The sequence below is a fragment of the Ascochyta rabiei genome, chromosome 1 (assembly GCF_004011695.2).
Source record: "Ascochyta rabiei chromosome 1, complete sequence".
Taxonomy (NCBI): domain Eukaryota; kingdom Fungi; phylum Ascomycota; class Dothideomycetes; order Pleosporales; family Didymellaceae; genus Ascochyta; species Ascochyta rabiei.
Window position 1 is genome coordinate 2,703,358 of NC_082405.1, and position 19,547 is coordinate 2,722,904.

The following is a 19,547-nucleotide window of genomic DNA, read 5'->3' on the forward strand; positions in this document are numbered from 1 at the left end:
CACATCCACATCCACATCCACACCCACACTCACGCCCACGCCTACGCCCACGTCTCTGCACACGCAGCAGCTGTTGCCCGCACCGCCCCGACGGAAGCATCCAAGACCCCCGGCCGTCCATCGCCGCTCTGCCACCTGCCACGCCCATTTCAGCCCTGAGACGCTGTCTCGCCGCCCGAGCAGCGCCTGCAGCCGCCTCCCTTGCGACGACGCGCTGGGCCTAGTGCTGCTCCACTGTACCCTACCGTCCTCCCCCAACTTCCTGCGCCGGCAAGTCGCTGCGACCACCGCACACAATGGGCATCTGCATGAGCTCCAGCCCCGAGGATGGCGAGCAGAAGAAGCGCAGCCAGGCTATTGACCGCAAGCTCGAGGAGGACTCGCGCCGGCTACGGCGAGAATGCAAGATTCTGTTGCTGGGTACGCTGCCGCCCGTCCGCTGCCCATTTACTGTCCACCACCCATTTACTGTCCACCGCCCATTTACTGTCCACTGCCCATTTACTGTCCACTGCCTATTTACTGTCCATCGCCCATTTACTGTCCATCGCCCACGCCCGCTCACCGTCCACCGCCCACCCCCGTACACTACTCGAAAAGCTAACCCATCCCACAGGCTCCGGCGAAAGCGGCAAGTCGACCATTGTCAAGCAGATGAAAATCATCCACCAGAACGGCTACACGCAAGAAGAGCTTGCCATGTACCGCCTGACCATATACAAGAACGTCATCGACTGCGCAAAAGCCCTCATTGGCGCCATGCGACAGTTTGAGATCGAGCCCGAGATCCCTGGCAACGACGAGTACTGCAACTACCTCGTCGAGTACACCGTCGACCCAGACCCGGAGAAGCCGCTGGACGTCCGAGTCGGCCAGGCCATCACCTCCCTGTGGCGCGACGGCTGCATAGGCAAAGTGCTCGAGCACTCGAGCGAATTCTACCTAATGGACTCGGCGCCCTAGTACGTTGGCTCCCCGTCCCCTCTCCCCGCCGCGCCACTAACCCTGCCAGTTTCTTCGACGAGGTCGAGCGAATATCAGATCCCAACTACATCCCCATCGAGTCTGATGTCCTGCGCGCACGAACCAAGACCACTGGTATTTACGAGACAAGATTCACAATGGGCCAACTGAGCATACAGTACGCGGGCCACCTTGGGCGGGCACTGAGGCACTTCCGCTAACCTGAAACAGCATGTTCGACGTTGGCGGGCAGAGAAGCGAGCGCAAGAAATGGATACACTGTTTCGAAAACGTCACATCCATCATCTTCTGCGTGGCATTGAGCGAATACGATCAGGTGTTGTTGGAAGAGAGCTCGCAGGTACGGGCACTACCTGACTCGCTGATTCTGCCACTGACTCGCGCACCCAGAACCGCATGATGGAAAGTCTGGTCCTCTTCGACTCGGTTGTAAACAGCCGATGGTTTATGCGGACTTCGATCATTCTCTTCCTCAACAAAGTCGACCTGTTCAAGGCGAAGCTTGCCAGGTCGCCGCTCGGTAACTACTTCCCCGACTACTCAGGTGGCAACGATGTCAACCGTGCCGCCAAGTACCTTCTCTGGCGCTTCAACCAAGTCAACCGCGCCCATCTCAACTTGTATCCTCAGTGAGTATTGCCCACCCAGTCCCGCCTAACCGTTGCTGACCTCAACAGCCTCACACAAGCCACCGACACCTCCAACATTCGACTCGTCTTCGCTGCTGTCAAGGAAACAATACTGCAGAATGCCTTGAAAGACTCCGGTATATTATAGCGCCGTCACCCAAGCCTTCCACCATTTCTGGCGCCACACGTCGACCGCTGTGCATACCGCGCCCTCCTACTATATAATATACGAGCCCCTTACGATCACTGCTCCGATCGTGCCATGCCCGGGATTCGTCCTTCTCACTTCGGCCACGACATCAGGATTTGGAGATATCATTGCCTCTAGCCATTCACAAGAGCGCAGCAGCATTGGAGTTCACCGGCGTTTTGAAGATTCCCTTGGGGATTGTTGCTTGTTCATTTTGGCACGCGAATGCGTGTATGATTACCCTCTAGCCCTGTTCTTGTTGGTGTTGGGACCTTCGTCCTACCAAGCTTGTTGCGTCTACGGTCTGTACGTTTGTCTGTCTGTCAGCTCTGTTGTCGTTGTTTTAGTCTGTCTATTCTCATGTTATTGTTGGGAGTAAAAGTTGGGTAGGGAAGCATGCGGCATCTGGCCCATACATCATGGTGGGATAGCGTCTGCCTCGGAGCACTTGTACGCTATAGTCTCTCCTTATCACGCTTTCGATCTCTGTCGTTCCGCTTCTTTGAGCAACATGCCGCCGACGTCTGCAAACCAGGGCGCTTGCAAACTGACCTGTTACTACCATCTACCATCTACTACTACCTACGTAATTCAATCAACCGCACAAGGAAAAAGATGCAATGCTGTTATTTTACTCTCCAGCCGCCTGTTGTCGCAATAGTTTGTCCATGTCAGTAGAGCAGGGGCGTTGTTTGACGACAGAGAGCGGAATAAGGCGCAGGCGACGGCGACAGCGACAGCGAGAGTGGTCACTTGTGGACTGAGGCCAGCAAAGCCGCAGCGAGCGATGGATGGAGGGTGTCTGACACGCTGAGGGAGGGAGGGAGAGCTAGCCTTTCCCTAGCGGTTAGTTTCCAGGCTCGTGTCGTAGTCCTGATGGGGCGAATCTGGAGACTTGATCTCGTTGGGAGCATTTCTCACTTCTGTCTTGCACCGTGTGCGAAGGTGTGGCCGCGAGAGAAGGCGTAGTCGCAACTTGCAGGCTCCAAGGTCTCCGGGTCGTGCATCAAGGACTCACCATCCACAAACACTACTGACGGGGTAGCACTGTGGTTGGGAGTACATTGGACCCATTCCTCTCACGCGAGATCTACGGTGGACTTCGCTGCGGCTTTCGAATAGCTGTGCACAAGCTGATCTACAGCGGGAGCGGAACAAAGACGGTAGCGGTCGCTCAGTCCAACTCTTCTTGCTTCCACGAGCACTTCACCCTGGCATGTCTACCCGCCGTCCTTTTCCCAAATGGGAGCGGCCCTGTACCATGTCGCTGTGAAGCAGGAATGGCACACGGCGTGATTTGCAGCCTTAGACGATAGAAGAGAGAAGAAACGGGTAGGAACGTCGTACAGCGTGCAAAGGATCTGCTCCGTGCAGTATCGCAAAGCGCTGCTTAGTGACACCGTAAACGCCCATGGGCGACGCTCAAGCCATCTCCCGTAGGACAGAGACGTCTTGGGCGTGGTGGCACAGCGCTGTCGTCCGTGAGAACCGGGGTACGCACGGATCCAGCCTCTGTGACATTTCGAGCATGTTTTGATGATCTGCACCCGGATTTCGCACTTCATCCTTGCAACCCTTCCGAGTAACGACCCAGCGCTAGCAAGGAGAGACTGGCATGTCACAAACGGTGCCGCGCGAAGGTCCTCCCCGACCAGGTACTCGACCTTTTTCAGCTGGCCCTGCAGTCGTGCCATGGGTTGGTAACTCTTCTGTCGCCGCTGCATAAAACTGTGCTTTCCCAAACCGGATGTCCAAGCTTGGCCTTGCTGACGGGGCGACGACACACTGCTCACGTAGGAAAATACGGAATGGATCGACTGCATGGGGCATGCGAGCAAAGACGGCACAAGCAAGAATCCGGTTTTGCTTGTCGGCAGAATTGGCACTTTGAGAGGACAGGTGCGAGTTGGGCGGACAGCAGGGGGTGGTTGATCAAGCGCGACGACAGGAGCAGCAGCGATCCAGCGTATGGTGGCAGCGCGCAGTGACAGAGGGACGCTGTCTAGGTGTTTGGTTGCGCTAGCTTCTGCGCTGTATTGACTGTGCAGAATCGACGGAGCGAATAATAATTGAATCGGTGTGGAGATAAATGAAACACTAACAGCTTAAGCATAAGTCCTGTTCTGTATTTAAGGCCAAAAATCACAGTATCAGGGCCTAGGAAAGAGTTTTATGTGATGGTTCTGGATCAGGGTGCATGTCTATGCACATGTTGTTGGATAATCTACAAGAGCCTGATCACGATGCTGGGTGTTATAATTGGCAAGATGTAGAGATGCTCGTATCACAAAGTTTTGCTATGCTCTCTAGCCACTGTAAAAACGAGAGCGAGTGGAGATCACCGGCAGAGAAGATATCTCTGGCCCTTGATGGACAACACAATAACGGGAAAGGGCAACATCGACACTGATTCGTAGTTTCTCTTATGGGCAAGACAAGACGGAAGCTATATGTAGGAGGTACTTGGATTCTCTAGCTATATCTATCTATAAATCTCTACTGCCCTTCATGGTCACTTTGCAAGGGTGTCTGTACACGTCGCCAGCTATCAATCAACAATCTCCAAATCATATCTAAACCAATCTCTAGAATCACAGCGACCGTCCGTAACCCCCCCCCCCCCTTTTTTTTTTTTGCAAACGAGCAACTCCATCTACCTAGGTCTACTCACGCCTACGTTCTTATGAGCGAAACAAGAGGGCAATATGAAGATGGTTCGATACTCACTGGTTCTGCTCTGTGCGCACCGAAAGCACATTTCTGTACAGTCCAAAGATGACTTCGGCGGACTGAAGCACGCTCAAGACAGAGCCGATGGCCGTGTTCCAAATCTCCAGCCAGCTTCTGTTGGGAGTGGAACATTCCATGGCCGTAGAGTGGCGGGATGGTTAGTTGGGCTTAGATGAAAATCCCAGATCTTGGCTGGGACGTTGGGAGGCGAGGGGAATAGCAGCAGGTGGCTCGATTGGATTGGATACGCAGAAGCGTACTGCGAAGATGCTCGTGAAGTGCTGTTGGAGTGGGTTTGATAGAGCATACGCGAAGAGCTTTATACTACTGATGACTACACCTCGACAGCCATTCCAAAATCGTCCTTACACTGCGGGTAGTACCGAAACGCAACATGTCGTTTGAGATGCGTAAGCGGGATTGGTGGGCGCAGAAACGTGTGCCATCAACGCCTGCAGCGTGTGATTAACCGAGAGCCGTGATGTCCTAGCCACGTGGGATCGAGATGGCATGTTGCGCACCGTGCCAGCTGCTCAAGTCGGGGAGGAAAAGCAATTGTAACACAACAGTAGTTTTGTCTTCTTATTGGGAAAAGAGGTGGAATCTTTCACAGCCACATATCGATCTGGTTGGTCACGGGTGCGGGACGCCTGAAGGGATAGGATCCAGTGCCCAAGCTGCAAGGTACCCGTTGCAAGCATAGCTTGGATCGCAATAGACTGACAGCCAGACACCTGGTTTCCCCGAGACGGCGTGGTGACGGCTACCTCATTGCCTTGTTTGCCTACCTTCTCACACCCTGGTTCCGTGACGGTAAGATCCCCGATCCCCCAACCGAAGTGTGGTGGCACGGTCAGTACCCTACCTGACCATTCTGTAGTGGTTGTTTTAACGCCGGAAACAATGCAGGAACGAAGCGGGCGCGAGTTGAAAATGGCAAAGAGTAACAAGCGAGCTGCAGTTGAACAAGCAACGACCTTCTGCTCAACCTGCTTGTCACAAGGGATCACAAAGACTCCGACCTGACCGTAATATCTTGTGCAGGGTCAGATAGCCTTGTCACTGATACGTTGGGGGATGTGTACCTCTTCTGTGCACAGGCGTTGCATGAATATTAGTGCAACAACATGATTGCGACGATACTGCAGTCGTGTTGATAGTGTTGGTCTAAAGCTTAGATAGGCTCGAAATCTAAGCTGCGGCGATCTGGGATGAAGACTACATCTGTAGCCGATGCAGTTGAGGAGACATACAGCAAGTGGATTGATCTTTCTGACCATCACTCAAAAACATCCCCTTTCTCCTCCAAGCAAGTTGATCACAGCGCTACGTGCAAGATTGTGATAGGTCTTGGATGTTAGCAGCGGAAGTGCCGCACTGGGAAGCCTGGAACACTCCGGGGAAACGGCCACCCTGGCCCTTGCGGTTTACTTCGAGCCTGCAACAAGAGCTGTACCGCAGGTCGTAGAGCGGAGAGGCGACCCTGGGGTGTCTTCTAGGCCGTGAAGTTTCCCACGCCGCAACGAAATCCTGCGGTGATCAGACCATCCTTTTGGTCTTGAAACTACATTTGATTGGACAAAAGACCTGACTCGACATCTGGTGCAAGTGGCGCTCGGACTATCCGCCTTGGTCCCCAATATTGAAGGTGGTAGAGCGGCGTAGGCCAAGGCAGCAGCGATGCCAGACTATGGCGTTGTGTCATCCCGATGCTGCGGAAGATTGCGATGCCCTACGTAGAGCAGGGTATCGCCGCTTGTTTAAAATTACAAGAACAAGGATTCGCCACGAGATACGCAGGATGCAGCGCATGGCGCAACGGGAGGCTTCCGTGTACCCCTACTGTCCATGATGCGTTGAGACTATGCTGAGGCACTCGCGTATACCTAGCCTAAATCACCGTGGTATGCTCGCAGAAGGACTGTGCAGACCGGTCAAGAGTGCCACATTGGCCCCGTGAAGGAACGCTACCGCAGCCGTGAAATGACGTCTGTTAAAAAACCCAGCATAGCTAAATCAAGGTGAATAAGTCTTCTTCGCGTGGGACAGTAGAAGAAAGAATAGAGGCAAAGTTGCGCTAGAAAAGTAAGAAGAGTCAGAAGAACACAAGGACGTGCCGACACGTAAAGAGTCAGCATTGAAGCGTCATCGCTGTGATTTATACCTCTAATAAGACCCTGAATAACAAGCTTTCAATATTTTGCCCAAGACTTGCTCTCGAGAGCGAAATCCTGCATTGGGGCAAGCAGGATAATTAAGAAGTTGTATGAGCTAGCAATCTTCCAGCCGGCAAGCTCAGTAAATAACCCAAGTGTTGGACTGAGTATAGCGACCTATGTAGCCTGAGGATTTTTCAGACATTTGTGCAGTCCAGGCGGACCCAAATAGATCGGACGATGTCGTTGTGAAGGCGCTCCTAATCGGGTTTGGGCGTGGGCTGAGCCTAGAGGCATCAAGGGAGAGCACAGTCCATGGTCTAGGGGCTCAAAAGCGATGCCGACATAGCAAAGAATCGAGCTCGCGACTGCCGTTGATCGCAATGAGCCAAAATCAAACAAACAGAGTCGTTGAGGTAATTGGTGGAGATCGTGAAAGAAACGTGAGTGATGCGATGCCAAGGCGGGGAGAGCTAGTGGCAGCGGCCCGGTACGGCCAGCCACGTGGGCTGGAAGCCCTGCACAAAGATTGTATAGGAGGGCCCGTTAAGAACTAGCAAAGTACTCGTTCATCTCCATCGCAACTACCAGCCTCTCGATGCTGTTCTCCTCTGTCGTGCCCTTCCGCCCATATCCTTTCTTTCCTGTCAACCCTCTACAAACGCTCAGAAACACCCTGATCTTGACCTTGAGCTTGGCATACAGCTCCTCAACTGTAGCAGCATCTCCTTTATCTTCATCGTCTGCACTAGCTTCACCTCTCTGCAACTTCGCAAATGCCAGCACACACTCGAAGACCTCGTCCACTAGTGCGACCACTTTGCGTTGCCTGCGCCGGAGAAGCAGAGAAAACATGATGCTATCCAAGCACTTCTCGTGCGCATCTCTCAGCGTAGAGATGCCCTCGGTAACACGTATACCTAGCTCACCAGCTTTGTCCTCTTCGCCAAGCTTCCCCTCAAGTGCAGACACGAAAGCGTCGAACTCATTCCAGTGCTCAGCGATCCCGCTCTGGAAGACATAATTTGTGTACGTGTTCACAAAGTGGTGCGCTTCATTTCTAAATCTGCGGGCTGTGGGACTCTCGTATCGACGTGGTAGATGGGATACGACGAAAAGAGTGCGCGACAAGCGTAGGAGCGATTTGAAAATCGTGTCGTACTTCTCCAGAGATGTGCTTGTGATGACCAAGTGCAGAGGGGGAGGAGGAACGTATTGAAGGCGTAAAAAGTCGAGAGCCGGAAGGGCAAACGGATCCATGACGAGAGTTTGTTCAGCTTCAGTCAAGTTGCGGATCGCGAAATTTAGTTGTCCAGGAAGAGAGTCGGTGTCCCTGCCGTAGATCGTGTTGTTCGCTGACGGGGCTGGGCTTGCGGTAAGAGTGGAAAAGTAGAGGGCAGAAGAGTAGTAGCTTTCGCTCAGAACTCCACGAAGAGCAAGCCGTAGCTCAGAACTTGCTGGAGGCCACGCGGTGCGTGAGCCAAGCTGGAGTCCCATGTGTACACCACTGCGCATCTTGCCCTTGTGACGTTCCGCACTTTCTCGTTCGGGGTCAAAAAGGGCGGAAGCCAGGAGCGACGAGAAGACACCGTCACCAAGGAGGTGGTATTGTCGTTGCAGGGATAAGTGGAGCCGCAATTGATGAGACCGGAAGAACAAACGAAGAGTTGCTGCGTTGACGAGTTTTGCTTGAGCGGCGATGAGTGGGCGAAAGGACAGTGCGGATGTAATGGACATTGGTGGCGCAAACGTGTTGGAGGTGCAGTCTTGGTCGTGTGCTAGTACACGGTTCAACAAGATGTGCAGTTCGTCTGGCAGACTGTCCTTGGGTGGTCTGGGCTGCGCATTCATATCTTCAATAGACTTCTCAAAGAAGCTTTCAAGATCTGAGCTATGCTGGTCTGCTGGCTCAATTGCCTTAGTAGAAATGGAGTGAGCTGACTGTAGCCTTGCGTCTTTCTGGCCTTGACTAAGCTCGAGAATCGTCGAGCGGAGCGCTTCTTCGTACTTCCTAGCTTTCGTTGCGATCTGTTCAATGTCTTGCCATGCGAAACTCCACTCCAGTTCCGGAGCCTGTACGTCAAATTTATCCAAATTCGACAGTGGATGGTCCAGATGTTGTGTTTTCAGAAACCGCAGACTGTTGCCTGTGTCGAAGATGAGATTACCATCCTCTGGAGTGATGAATCTTGGCATCATCTCGGACCGGTAGGTGTACTCCAGGGGGCCATGTTCCGGTGCGTCCTCCTCGACAGCCACAAAGCTGCCTCTCTCATGAATGGGTAAAGGCCCCTGCTCTTGTCTAATGCCAATCCACTCGCCAACCAATCGCAGGCTAGGCGCAGCAACGTGGCTCAAGATTTTGCCTGAGATGTGTCTGAGATATCCGTTGCTCTCCTCCACCTCGAGTATCCGGTGGTGGAGGATGGATGCGAGCTGCTCGTTCGTCTTGGCGTGTTTGACAGAGTCTGTCATACGAGCCACGTGGGTAAGGATCTCGCGAGGTCTTGTGAACAGTCGCTGTAGCTGAAGCAGTGATGCCACGCTTCCCGAGTGGTTGCCCAGATGGCTCTCTAGTGTCCCAAGAATGCTCGAAATCGATGTGGCTAGGGCGACTTGTGCTGGGATTGAGTTGGTCGAAGCGAATGTGCGTTCGACGAAAGCCCTGAGGTACAGGAAGGTGTTTCCAATGTGCACAAAACGGCCGAGGAAGCTCTGTGCTGCAGGCAGACTGGTACCTGAAGCGCGCCCATGGGCAATCGTGGACTCAAAGCTCTTTAGCTTGGGGTTGAAGTGGAAAAGGATGGACGAACGGCCGAGGCCAAGATTCCACAGCGATTGGAGAAGAACATGTCCCTTGACCACGCTTCCAGCGGGTGTTTTGCCATCGTCGTGTGCAAGTGCAGCATCATACACCTCTGGACCGCGCTCGGTGATGTAGGGCGTGTAACTTTCGATTTGCTGGCCGTTCTCCAAGCTCTCCCATGTGTAGAACAAGACATGCTTGTTCGCAGGTCCTAGTTCGAGAGCGACCTCCCAAACATCCTCGTCTGGTTCGAGGACTGGGGTCTCGATGGAGACGCTGGACGCGTCGAGGCCATCGAGCTCTGGAAGTGGGCCGAAATCGAATGTGTCCAAGTCGGGCAGTCGGAGCTCGCGGTCGAGGTCATGTTTCGGTGCATACGGGTGGTCGAACTTGATCGAGGTGACTGGAGGCCGTCAGATGGCTGCCACGCGTTTGTGCACACTTTTGACGCGCGCAAACCTACTGTCTAGCTCGAGGGGAGCAAAGAGCGACGATTCGTAGGGGCCCACATGTTCAGCGGACGCCGTGTGGCTCCACACGTGACTGCTGGAGAAGGGACTGTACGCCGCATCGCCGTCGTCGTCCATGGTCCATGGTCTACGGGCCGGTGGGGAGAAAGCGAGGGCGTGAGGGCTCGTGGGCGCGTGGGCGCGTAGGTGGGGCAGGGCATGACGCCGAAGCGCTGGCAGCCAGCCCTAGGTACAGCATCCCTGCGCCGCTACGGTAGCTCCATCGTACCTGCGGCGCGTCACCCTCCACCTCCACATTCCCCAACACACCTTCACCCTGCTAACGCGTCTGCACTTCACCCTGCTCACGCGTTTGCACTTCACCCTGCTCACGCGTCTGCACTTCACCCTGCTAACGCGTTTGCACTTCACCCTGCTCACGCGTCTGCACTTCACCATGCCACCGCGAAAGAAAGCAAAGGTCAGTGCGGCTTCTACGCCGCTCGGGGACGGCCAGCCCGGAACACCGCAGGCCTCGGCCGCATTGGCGCCCGCTCAGGACGAGCTCCTCAACGATCCATGGGAGGACGAGCAGGAGATCCAACTGCTGAAGAGCATGATGAAGTGGAAGCCGACCGGTGAGCAGACAGCCCTTTTCTCGTCATGCCAGGAGCCTGTCGATTGACGTCACCGCCGCAGGCCTGCACAAGCACTTTCGCATGATCTCCATACACAACGACATGACGTCCCACGGCTTCGCGACTGAAAAGGCCCCACACACGCGCATACCCGGCATCTGGAAGAAGCTGGACCAGCTCTACGACCTCGAGACACTTGATGCGCGCGAGAACGAGTTCACCTTCTCAGAAGACCCCGACTCGGCGAGCCGCGAGGAACCTGAGACTATCCCAGACTTCGAGCTGCCCGAAGAAGAGTTCGGCGCCATGATGTGGCAGTCACGCTTCCGCGACGCTGAGTCGTCTGAGGCCTCATCCCCGCCCATGATGCCTGTCGAAGACGAGAAGGCGCTGTATATGCCGGGCCTAGGCCTGCTCAAGGATCTACCGGACGGCGTGCATTCGCACAAGGCAGAGAGCGTGGCAGACGCAACGCCGCCGCCAAAGAAGAGCACAAGAGCTAGTAGATCGACTGTCAAGAGCGGGAAGGGAGCAAAAGCTGGAGCCGCTGCTGCCAAAACCACAAAGGCCCAGTCCACCGTATCAGACTCCGAAGAAGAAGAGAACGAGGAAGATGACGACGATGAATCCAGCTCCGAATCAGAGGAGGAGGACAGTGCTCCTACTACACGAAGGACCAACCGAACAAAGGCGAAGCCTGCGCCCAAGCGGACGAGGAAGCGATGAGGCGCAGACGTCAGCACAACAATAGGGCTAACGAGATACCCGGAATGAAATGTCCTGCATTTCTACTCTACAGCTGCTTCTTCTATTGGTCTGTGGAGTCCTACACTGAAAGCTGCTCGAATACAGCAAACCCAGGATAGTCAAAGTCTCGCCTCTTGGGTGGTTCCAGATCCTCTACCCATAGCGATTCCGTGTCGACCAGCCGAACCTCTTGCGCAGCAGCTTTTACCCTGTCATCACCCCAATACTTCCGCATCAAGTAATGCCCAGCTCGGCCCATATACCCGTCTGTCCAAAGGTCGCGAGGGTCTAACAGCCACAATCGCTGCAAGCCTCTCGGGGATATCCGCCTAACAAAGCTGCTCCATGAAACAGCATTGTTCGTCTGAGACTTGATCAGGATATGCGCAAGCCCGAGCTTTCGCAGGTTGGGAAACATGTCCAAGCCTGAGAGCAAGTCGTGCTCACTGAAGCAACTTTGATTGTCTGACATCAGGCGCAGTTCCTCCAGCCGGAACAGTTGATCGCTGGCAGCCGGTGTATCTATGTTTGTCAGCCGTCGACAGTTCGCAAATGAGTTCCATGGCCCAAGGCTTTCTGGACTCCTCGATATGGCCACTTCTAGAAACGTGAGGTGTTTCAAACCGCCAAGCCAGGGCTCGAAAATGGCAACGTCGTGAAAGCGATCAGTCAGCGAGATGGAAAGACGCTTCAGCGCTCGAGGGAATTGGACGGCTGTGATCTGGACACCACAATAGGATGCTCTGTTTCCAAACAGAGGAAATGTCACGCTTTCTAAAGCCAGGCCCGCTTTCGCAGAGTCGCTCATCGCGTCATCATATATCCGAGTAGGCTCATGTTGCCCGCGCAGCCAGGAGTTAAGATTGTCGTTGTCTTGCGAATACCCATACCGCACTCTTGGATCAGCGTCGGTTCTGGACGTGCCACTCAGCCGAGCCTCCTGAAAACATTTGGGCGAAATCGGATAGTATCTGAGGTGTTTGACACGAACGAATTGTCGCAATGCGGTTATGAGGTCCTTCGGTACCAGCGCTGTAAACGGCCGACCAGATCGCACACTTTGACTCGCTGCACCCACGAGCAGATTATGCTGCGATGGTCTGGGGTTCATGCTACTGAGAGACAGAGTACTCATGCGTCCTGCGTATCCTGATCTGGCCAGCTCGAGAAGCCTTGGCATTTGGCTGCCATGCCACAGGAATGGTGTCTCTTCCATCACCGCGATGAAAAGGTTCGTCAAGATGTTCGAGTATCGAAAACAGCGTCGAACCAGCCGAGCATTCAGTATGGCTTGTCGCGATACACCGTCGAGTATCGGGAAGCGCGCGCTGGTGGGGAAGTCGTATACGGCGAGTTGTTCGATGATCCCGTCGAGGAGCTCTTGTGGCAGCAAGTCCATAGTGAGCCGTGACAATGCGGATGTGTGGTGCTGAGCGTCGACAGAGCACAAGCTTATATACCAAGCGAGCCATATGAGGTCAATTATTCAATACCTCTACCACCAGTGCTCGCCCAATATCACACTCGCGCAACCACTAAAAATTCAATGGTATCCAAACACCGATTCTCCATTCACGTTTCGAACCGAATCGATGGATCAATCCAGTCATCCGGCACGATATCGACGTAAGAGTATCGTTAAATCATTAGAAACTTCTGCACGATAGCATCTACAATATATAGGTATAACTCAAAGCACGACTGAAATTCGACATCTCCTATTCCCCTTCCGGATTCGACTATTCGACTCCGCCATCCCCGCCCTGATCGCACCAGCGCAATCAAGATATCACGAGTAACGAAAGGTGGTTAGTTGGCACCCTTGCCACCCTTGCGGCCCTTGCCCTTGTGGTGAGGCTCACGGGTGTGAAGGTCCGCCCAGTGAGCGTCATCAGCAGCCTGGTCGAACTCCTGACGAGCCTCGACCTCGACTTCGCGCTTGTTGTTCTTTCCCTTACGGCCCTTGCCCTTGTGGTGGGGCTCGCGAGCCTCAATTTCAGCGTCGCGGGTGTGGAGGTCGGCCCAGTGAGCATCATCGGCGGCCTGATCGAATTCTTGACGAGCCTCAACCTCGACTTCGCGCTTGTTGTTCTTTCCCTTGCGGCCCTTGCCCTTGTGGTGAGGTTCACGGGTGTGGAGATCCGCCCAGTGAGCATCATCGGCGGCCTGGTCGAACTCTTGACGAGCTTCAACCTCGACTTCGCGCTTGTTGTTCTTTCCCTTGCGGCCCTTGCCCTTGTGGTGAGGCTCACGCTTGGTCACCTCATCGGCCTCATCCTCGTCGGCCTCATTCTCATCAGGCTCGTTCTCGTCCTCGCGCTTGTTGTTCTTTCCCTTGCGACCCTTGCCCTTGTGGTGGCGGGCCTCGATCTCAACCTCACGCTTGTTGTTGCCCTTACGACCTTTGCCCTTGTGATGGCGGACTTCGATCTCAACAACAGGCTCAGGCTCGCGCTTGTTGTTCTTTCCCTTGCGACCTTTGCCCTTGTGGTGGGGCTCACGGGTGTGAAGGTCCGCCCAGTGAGCGTCATCAGCAGCCTGGTCGAACTCCTCCTGGCGAGCCTCAACCTCAACCTCACGCTTGTTGTTCTTTCCCTTGCGGCCCTTGCCCTTATGGTGGGGCTCGGGGTCACGAGCTTGCAAAGCAGCTACGAGAGCAGATGCACGGACTGGTCCGCTTCCCTTCGGGACTTTAGCAGGTAATCTTGGTACTGAATCTTTCAGTTGACTTACCACTACACGAGCCTCGACGGCATTATTAGTCACGACCTTCTTGTCGTTGACAACGTAGGCGGTGGCCGAGGCACCAAGTGCCAAAAGCGTAAGCGCGCTGAACTTCATATTCAGTAAGCTGATGTTTATTTCGTAAATATCCTTGAACGAATGGAATGTTCTGCCGGCAGATGAGAAGAGATGAAACAGGTTGAGAAGGTCTGAGAAGGAATGAGCACGTTCAACGCTTGCCAGCATTTCCTCTGGAACACGCTCACCTTATATGGGGTGACCACTCCCACAACTGCATATCGCTTCGATACTTGCACAAACCGCACGGAACCTGAGTTCCTGAGACATCCTCGCATTGACTACGGAACATGAAGGAAGCTACTATCCCTGCTACGCGCCCGCGTTCCTGACGATGCACCCGCGGATTCGCTCTCGGAAGGGAAGGTGCACCCTGCGGCATGTCGATTTGCATCTTGTTGACAAGCCATGCCAATGCTCGGTTGTCCGGAAATGTCAACATCTGATGTCAAACTCAAACAGCATAGCAAGATTTCCGTTCTATTCCCGCGCGACGACGTCGTCACTTTCAAACCGCCACCAAGGCACTCGAACAAACGCTGACTCACGAGACATGTCGCGATCTGAGCACCAAAACCCATTGGCCGTTATATCCCCACAATTTTTGGCCATTATACCCACTAGTCTTGCAATCCGCGTTCTCAATGCAGCAAAATTGCAGACCACTACACACTGACAAGCAGATCGGGCGCGTAAAATCGCCCATACTGTCATCTAACACGCAAGTGCGCTCCATCAAACACAACCTGTGTTAAGATACAAAAGCAGCCCCAGTTTTGTTCGATCGCCAAGCTGAAACAATGGTGAAGGACTATGGCCTCCAAGTCTTGGCTTAGCGCGGATCTCGAAACTCAAATACCACGACAACCAACAGAAGTGTGGTATACGCTCCCCTAGAAGTGTCGCAGAAGGCTTGTCAACTGCTTATCGAGGGTTGGCGTTGTCGCAGACACCTGAAGTTGCGTTCGTAAGGTACCGCAGATGCCTCATGCCAATAGCCTGTATTACACGGCCCAGCGAGGTTCTTCTTCCGTGTTTGCGACACTTGCATTGTTCCTTCTTGATACGCCAGGCGCGCAGAGACATTTTGTCTTCCATCTTCCAGGCTTCTTCCACCGTTCCCAGCGTTAAGGGCAACCTGTCTTTTGATTCTCTCGCCGGTCGACTTGCAATTATATCAACATAATTCTCTATACAGAGCTTTCCGCACTACCAGCGTACCAATCATCAACGCATCTCTTATAGCTATGGAGAAACAAACACTAGCCACCCCTTCGAATGACGATTACGAGAATGCCGCCTTCCTCAACTCATCATATCTCAAAGAATCCGATACTACACGGCGGCGAAACTATGTGTATCTTACACTGTTTAATCTCTTCATCTTCACACTCTCAATGCTGAGTCTAATATGCGCCGTCATGAGCCAGAAGGACAGCTCAGGGCACGCGGCAGCAAAACTCATGGATCAATTCGACATCTTCTCACCAGCCATGCACGAAGTTGAATACTCACACGTAAAATACTCGTTACCCAAGCCCTTGAACTCTTCCAAATACGTAGGCACTACAGAAGAAGTCGAGAAAGCATGGATGGACATCGCGTACCGTATGTTCTCTAGTTGTCTTTCTTAAAGTGTTCATAGCTAAAAAAACAAAAACTTGCAGTCCCAGACCAGATGGTCTCCAAGTCCGACTTCCCGAAGCTAAACAAACCAGACGACGCAATGCAGGTTACTGATCCAACCACGGGCGAAACCGGCTACCGTGTCGGCGTCGAAGCCTTCCACCAGCTGCACTGTCTCAACCTCCTGCGCATGAGCACATATCCCGACCATTACAAGTCCATCTCGTGGTCCGACACCAACGATGTGCCTGAGAAGGTGCGCGAGCACTTGGACCACTGCATTGAGATTTTGAGGATCAATCTCATGTGCTTGAGCGATGTGAATGTATTTACCTTCCATCCGACGAGCGAGCCGGACAAACAGGGTATGGGCGGCTATTGGCCGGACTATGAGAGCGAGCATGTGTGCAGAAATTTCGACCACATCAAGGATTGGGCTAGGGCGAACGCTGTGCCAGATGCGGATGTGTAGCTGGGTCGTTGGTTGCCATTTTATGAGTTGAACTGGGCTTTCGTGGCGCATTGATAGCGTTACTCTTACACGTCATATTTTGACCTAACGCGACCACGTTCTGTGGAACATAGCTACTCTTCCGAACCGATACACTCGTAGCGACAACAAAGAGCCAAGAGTTGAGTTGTAAGAGACAAATCACACAATGGGTAAGTTAGTACCGCGGTACAGTCACAAGCGTCGTTCGTTCCTGCCAAACTTGTTGTCCCTTACAACACCTCCCTTTCCTCTGGAAAAAACAACACTCGCTCACTCGCCGGCACGAATCATGAGCACGAAAGCGCCATTTCGCCTTATTAAACTGCCCAAAGAGCTGCGGCTCATGGTCGACAAGCGACCGCCATCCTACAGAACCCGCAAATCACTCGACATCTACGGGTAAAGCGGGCTTTGGAAAAATACTCATGTATCGCTTCCTATCAGGCTCCTCCTCGCCTGCAGGCTTGTAAGAGCAGAAAGCCGATCTTTAGTCGAGAGAGCAATCCAAAATAGCAAAGGTCCCACCCACAGCACTCATCAAGGCCGGAGATTTGAAATCCGACGTTGACACAGCAGCATTGCATCTAACCATGGCGCTTGACTTCTTCGACGTTCTGAAGACCGTGCTTCTCGCTAGTGGGCTTGAAGATGGGTATCCCAGACTTTGGCGCGTCTTTGATTGCTGACATACGCGCACAGGCAGTCGAGCGATAATGCTATCGAAGCAAGGAGTCGGTGCCGTTCGTATTTTTCCCGTCCTTGAAGACGTTGTCTACTTTCTACAATCTTGTTCCATTGCTGGCCGGCGGCCGAGCTTCCAGATGTCTGTGTATGGCAGCTTTGTCGACCGAGTTGGAGTGGGCTGGGCCAGCGAGTTTGCGGCGACACTTGGGTTCGATCTGAACTTCAATGAGTGGTGAGTGTTATTGGGATACGTCCAGTCTCAGAGCTCCTGGGAGAACTGTTCACGTTCGAGAGATAGTGCGAGAACACAAGGGTTGACTGAGTGTTCGGAAGACACTGTGACCACTAGGAGGGGGAGACGCATGCTTTTGGTGAATTGGAAGACTAAAAAAATTACACTAGACAAGACTTATACTCTTCCGCTCGCAATGTAGCTTCAGTGGCTTATGTGGTGGCCCGTAATCTCGTTTGATCAGGTAGCAGTGACCTAAGCCCTGTGATGAGGAACCTGTTTCAGGATCCACTTTGAGGTACGGCATAACTCCCAGCTTTTCATAAGTTGCATCTGCGATTCGCCTGAGAATGATACCATGCATCACACCCGAATGACCGAAGTAAAGCAGGACTGGCCAGAGCTCGTCGAACAACTGTTCGGGGCTTGGGACTGGTCGGCCATCCGAGTGGTGTGTCATGATCGTCGCTTGACATAGCTTATGCCGTGCGGTCTCGTCCAACACATCGACTACTGATGTAGAGCCGCGATCACTAAGATCGGTGTCGCTTCGGCTCAACTGCTCATATCGGATCAGTCGAACGCAAGTCATCCAGCCCACTAGATGTAAGCTGCGCCTGAAACGATATGTGTTGTGGCTCTCGTCTTGTATGTGTGCAACATAGCCAGCCACAGTAACTTGCTGACCGTCGTCTGTTTCCACGCCAATCTCTACATTCTTGACGACATTGCACGTCTTTGCAACTTCATGGCCAGATTTCGCCCCGCAGATACCTTTCCAACCCGCCCAGCTCCAGGATGGAAACTCGGCTCTTCGAGTGAGCTTGGTGCCTTTCCAGTCGAAGCTTGGTAGCCAGAGCAAGGCAGCCAGGAAATTGTCCTGGACAGACTCCTTGGCAGTTGCACTGTTGCCTCTAAAAGGAATGCCCCAGATGTGATAAACAGGTTTTTGCATGCGGAGAAAGTGATGGAGTATGCCTGTGAAAGCGTGAAGGACGTCGGAGTCATGAGATAATCTTCTCAAAAGGTACTCCTGGATGCGCTCATAGAGATGATGATGGAGCGTCCCGGCGCCTTGAGATGGAAAAGCTTGGGTGTGCTGCATCAAGGGTTTGACTTCGCGTTGGTATGTTCGACTGATATCTTCTAGGGGTACGGAAAGGCTTTCGCAGAAATGTTGTTCAAGACATTGGAAGTAAACCTGGGTATCTGTGAATACAAGGCGTCGGCGAGAGAGAAGTCCCTCCTGGTATGTCCAGCCTCGCATCCCCCATTTACTTGAAGATACCACATGCTGCATGTTCGGAATGGAGATCAGTTTTTGACCCTTGAAACTGATGATTTCCTGCGATCGTCGCTCTGCTGAAGAAACGCCAGAGAGTCCATACCGGGGATCGGCCCCAGTAGCATCGATGATAGTGATTGCCGCATTATGGTAGATCTGATCCATGTTCTGGATGAGAGCATGCTTAGTTGCTGAGTCGGACTGATCAATGCAGTGCCGGTCAACCCAGAGATAATGGAGGCCTAATCTTCGAGTGGCTGTGATAGCATCTTCGACAACACATGATGTACGTTCTGGCAATTGGTGGGCGAAGGTCAGTGATTCTTTTGAGCGTCCCCAGCAGTAACTCAATGCCGCAAACTGAAGATTATCCGGTAATTGCACTACTCTACGTGAGAAGCAATCGATAACTTGGAACCCTGCAATAGCCAACGGTTGCTTGAGACCACAGCTACAGGCATGGTCTCCACGGCAGTGCCTGATCCAGTCTTTGACAATATCCCACTCTACCTTGTCTTTCTGCAGGACACGCGAGTGCAGGTGGTGGTCGATGTTTGCATGAACCCGGTTGGAGATCAGCCAACCCGTTGGGGTTCCGCGTCCAACATGTGTGCGGCCTCTCTGCACTCTGAACTCGATACCAGTACCTCCGAATGAGGACCAGACGACGACGAATAGCTCTGGAGCAGTTTTTGAAGTGTCGTTTCGATTTGTCTTCTTTCTGGGGGTTTGCTCAATGAACAAGATCACATATCGCAAAGCATATTACTCACGATCTAAGGAACAATTTACAAAGTTTGCAGCCGTCCTGGCTCGACAATCTGTGAACCCAGGGACGGTTGCCGCTCGCTCCTAGCTCTGAGAGCACCTCCAGGCACGGTACGCAGAACCGCCCTGCAACTGCATACTCGGGTGCCGTGATGGGACTTGGTCTGTGACTTGGCGCGCGGCTCCTGACGACTGATTCGTGAAGGTTGGACATGCTTGCTGAGAGGTGGACTGCGACCTTTGGACCTCAACGACATGAGGAGGCTGTGCATCGACAAGGGTTGGCGCCCGCTAGTATCAAGCGAGGAAGGTACGTAGCTCACCTTAT

At 53.3% G+C, this 19,547-nt stretch overlaps 7 protein-coding genes across 7 annotated transcripts, besides 4 other annotated features; 3 read left to right on the forward strand and 4 right to left on the reverse strand.

Moving 5' to 3' along the window:
• Positions 1-28: part of a tandem repeat that runs on past the window's edge.
• Positions 29-65: a tandem repeat.
• Positions 66-296: 231 nt separating this feature from the next.
• Positions 297-1,761, forward strand: EKO05_0000793 (Guanine nucleotide-binding protein alpha-2 subunit; the record flags this gene model as incomplete). Its single annotated transcript, XM_038936710.1, has 6 exons — positions 297-420; positions 617-962; positions 1,013-1,141; positions 1,195-1,324; positions 1,375-1,613; positions 1,662-1,761. 6 exons carry the CDS (start codon positions 297-299, stop codon positions 1,759-1,761), a joined length of 1,068 nt encoding a protein of 355 aa, XP_038803337.1.
• Positions 545-583: a tandem repeat.
• Positions 1,762-2,105: 344 nt separating the features above from the next.
• Positions 2,106-2,157: a tandem repeat.
• Positions 2,158-7,235: 5,078 nt separating this feature from the next.
• EKO05_0000794 (uncharacterized protein) lies at positions 7,236-10,082 on the reverse strand (the record flags this gene model as incomplete). Its single annotated transcript, XM_038936538.1, has 2 exons — positions 7,236-9,898; positions 9,959-10,082. The coding sequence occupies 2 exons, from the start codon at positions 10,080-10,082 to the stop codon at positions 7,236-7,238; spliced, it is 2,787 nt and encodes a 928-aa protein (XP_038803338.1).
• Positions 10,083-10,401: 319 nt separating this feature from the next.
• Positions 10,402-11,308, forward strand: EKO05_0000795 (uncharacterized protein; the record flags this gene model as incomplete). The annotated part of the gene is made up of 2 exons (XM_038936850.1): positions 10,402-10,582; positions 10,644-11,308. 2 exons carry the CDS (start codon positions 10,402-10,404, stop codon positions 11,306-11,308), a joined length of 846 nt encoding a protein of 281 aa, XP_038803339.1.
• A 100-nt stretch (positions 11,309-11,408) lies between these two features.
• On the reverse strand, positions 11,409-12,728 carry EKO05_0000796 (uncharacterized protein; the record flags this gene model as incomplete). The annotated part of the gene is made up of 1 exon (XM_038944799.1): positions 11,409-12,728. The coding sequence occupies one exon, from the start codon at positions 12,726-12,728 to the stop codon at positions 11,409-11,411; it is 1,320 nt and encodes a 439-aa protein (XP_038803340.1).
• Positions 12,729-13,138: 410 nt separating this feature from the next.
• EKO05_0000797 (Alpha-galactosidase) lies at positions 13,139-14,170 on the reverse strand (the record flags this gene model as incomplete). Its single annotated transcript, XM_059635502.1, has 1 exon — positions 13,139-14,170. One exon carries the CDS (start codon positions 14,168-14,170, stop codon positions 13,139-13,141), a length of 1,032 nt encoding a protein of 343 aa, XP_059491485.1.
• Positions 14,171-15,378: 1,208 nt separating this feature from the next.
• Positions 15,379-16,229, forward strand: EKO05_0000798 (uncharacterized protein; the record flags this gene model as incomplete). The annotated part of the gene is made up of 2 exons (XM_038937066.1): positions 15,379-15,739; positions 15,799-16,229. The coding sequence occupies 2 exons, from the start codon at positions 15,379-15,381 to the stop codon at positions 16,227-16,229; spliced, it is 792 nt and encodes a 263-aa protein (XP_038803342.1).
• A 1,103-nt stretch (positions 16,230-17,332) lies between these two features.
• On the reverse strand, positions 17,333-18,616 carry EKO05_0000799 (uncharacterized protein; the record flags this gene model as incomplete). The annotated part of the gene is made up of 1 exon (XM_038936640.2): positions 17,333-18,616. The coding sequence occupies one exon, from the start codon at positions 18,614-18,616 to the stop codon at positions 17,333-17,335; it is 1,284 nt and encodes a 427-aa protein (XP_038803343.2).
• Positions 18,617-19,547: the final 931 nt, after the last annotated feature.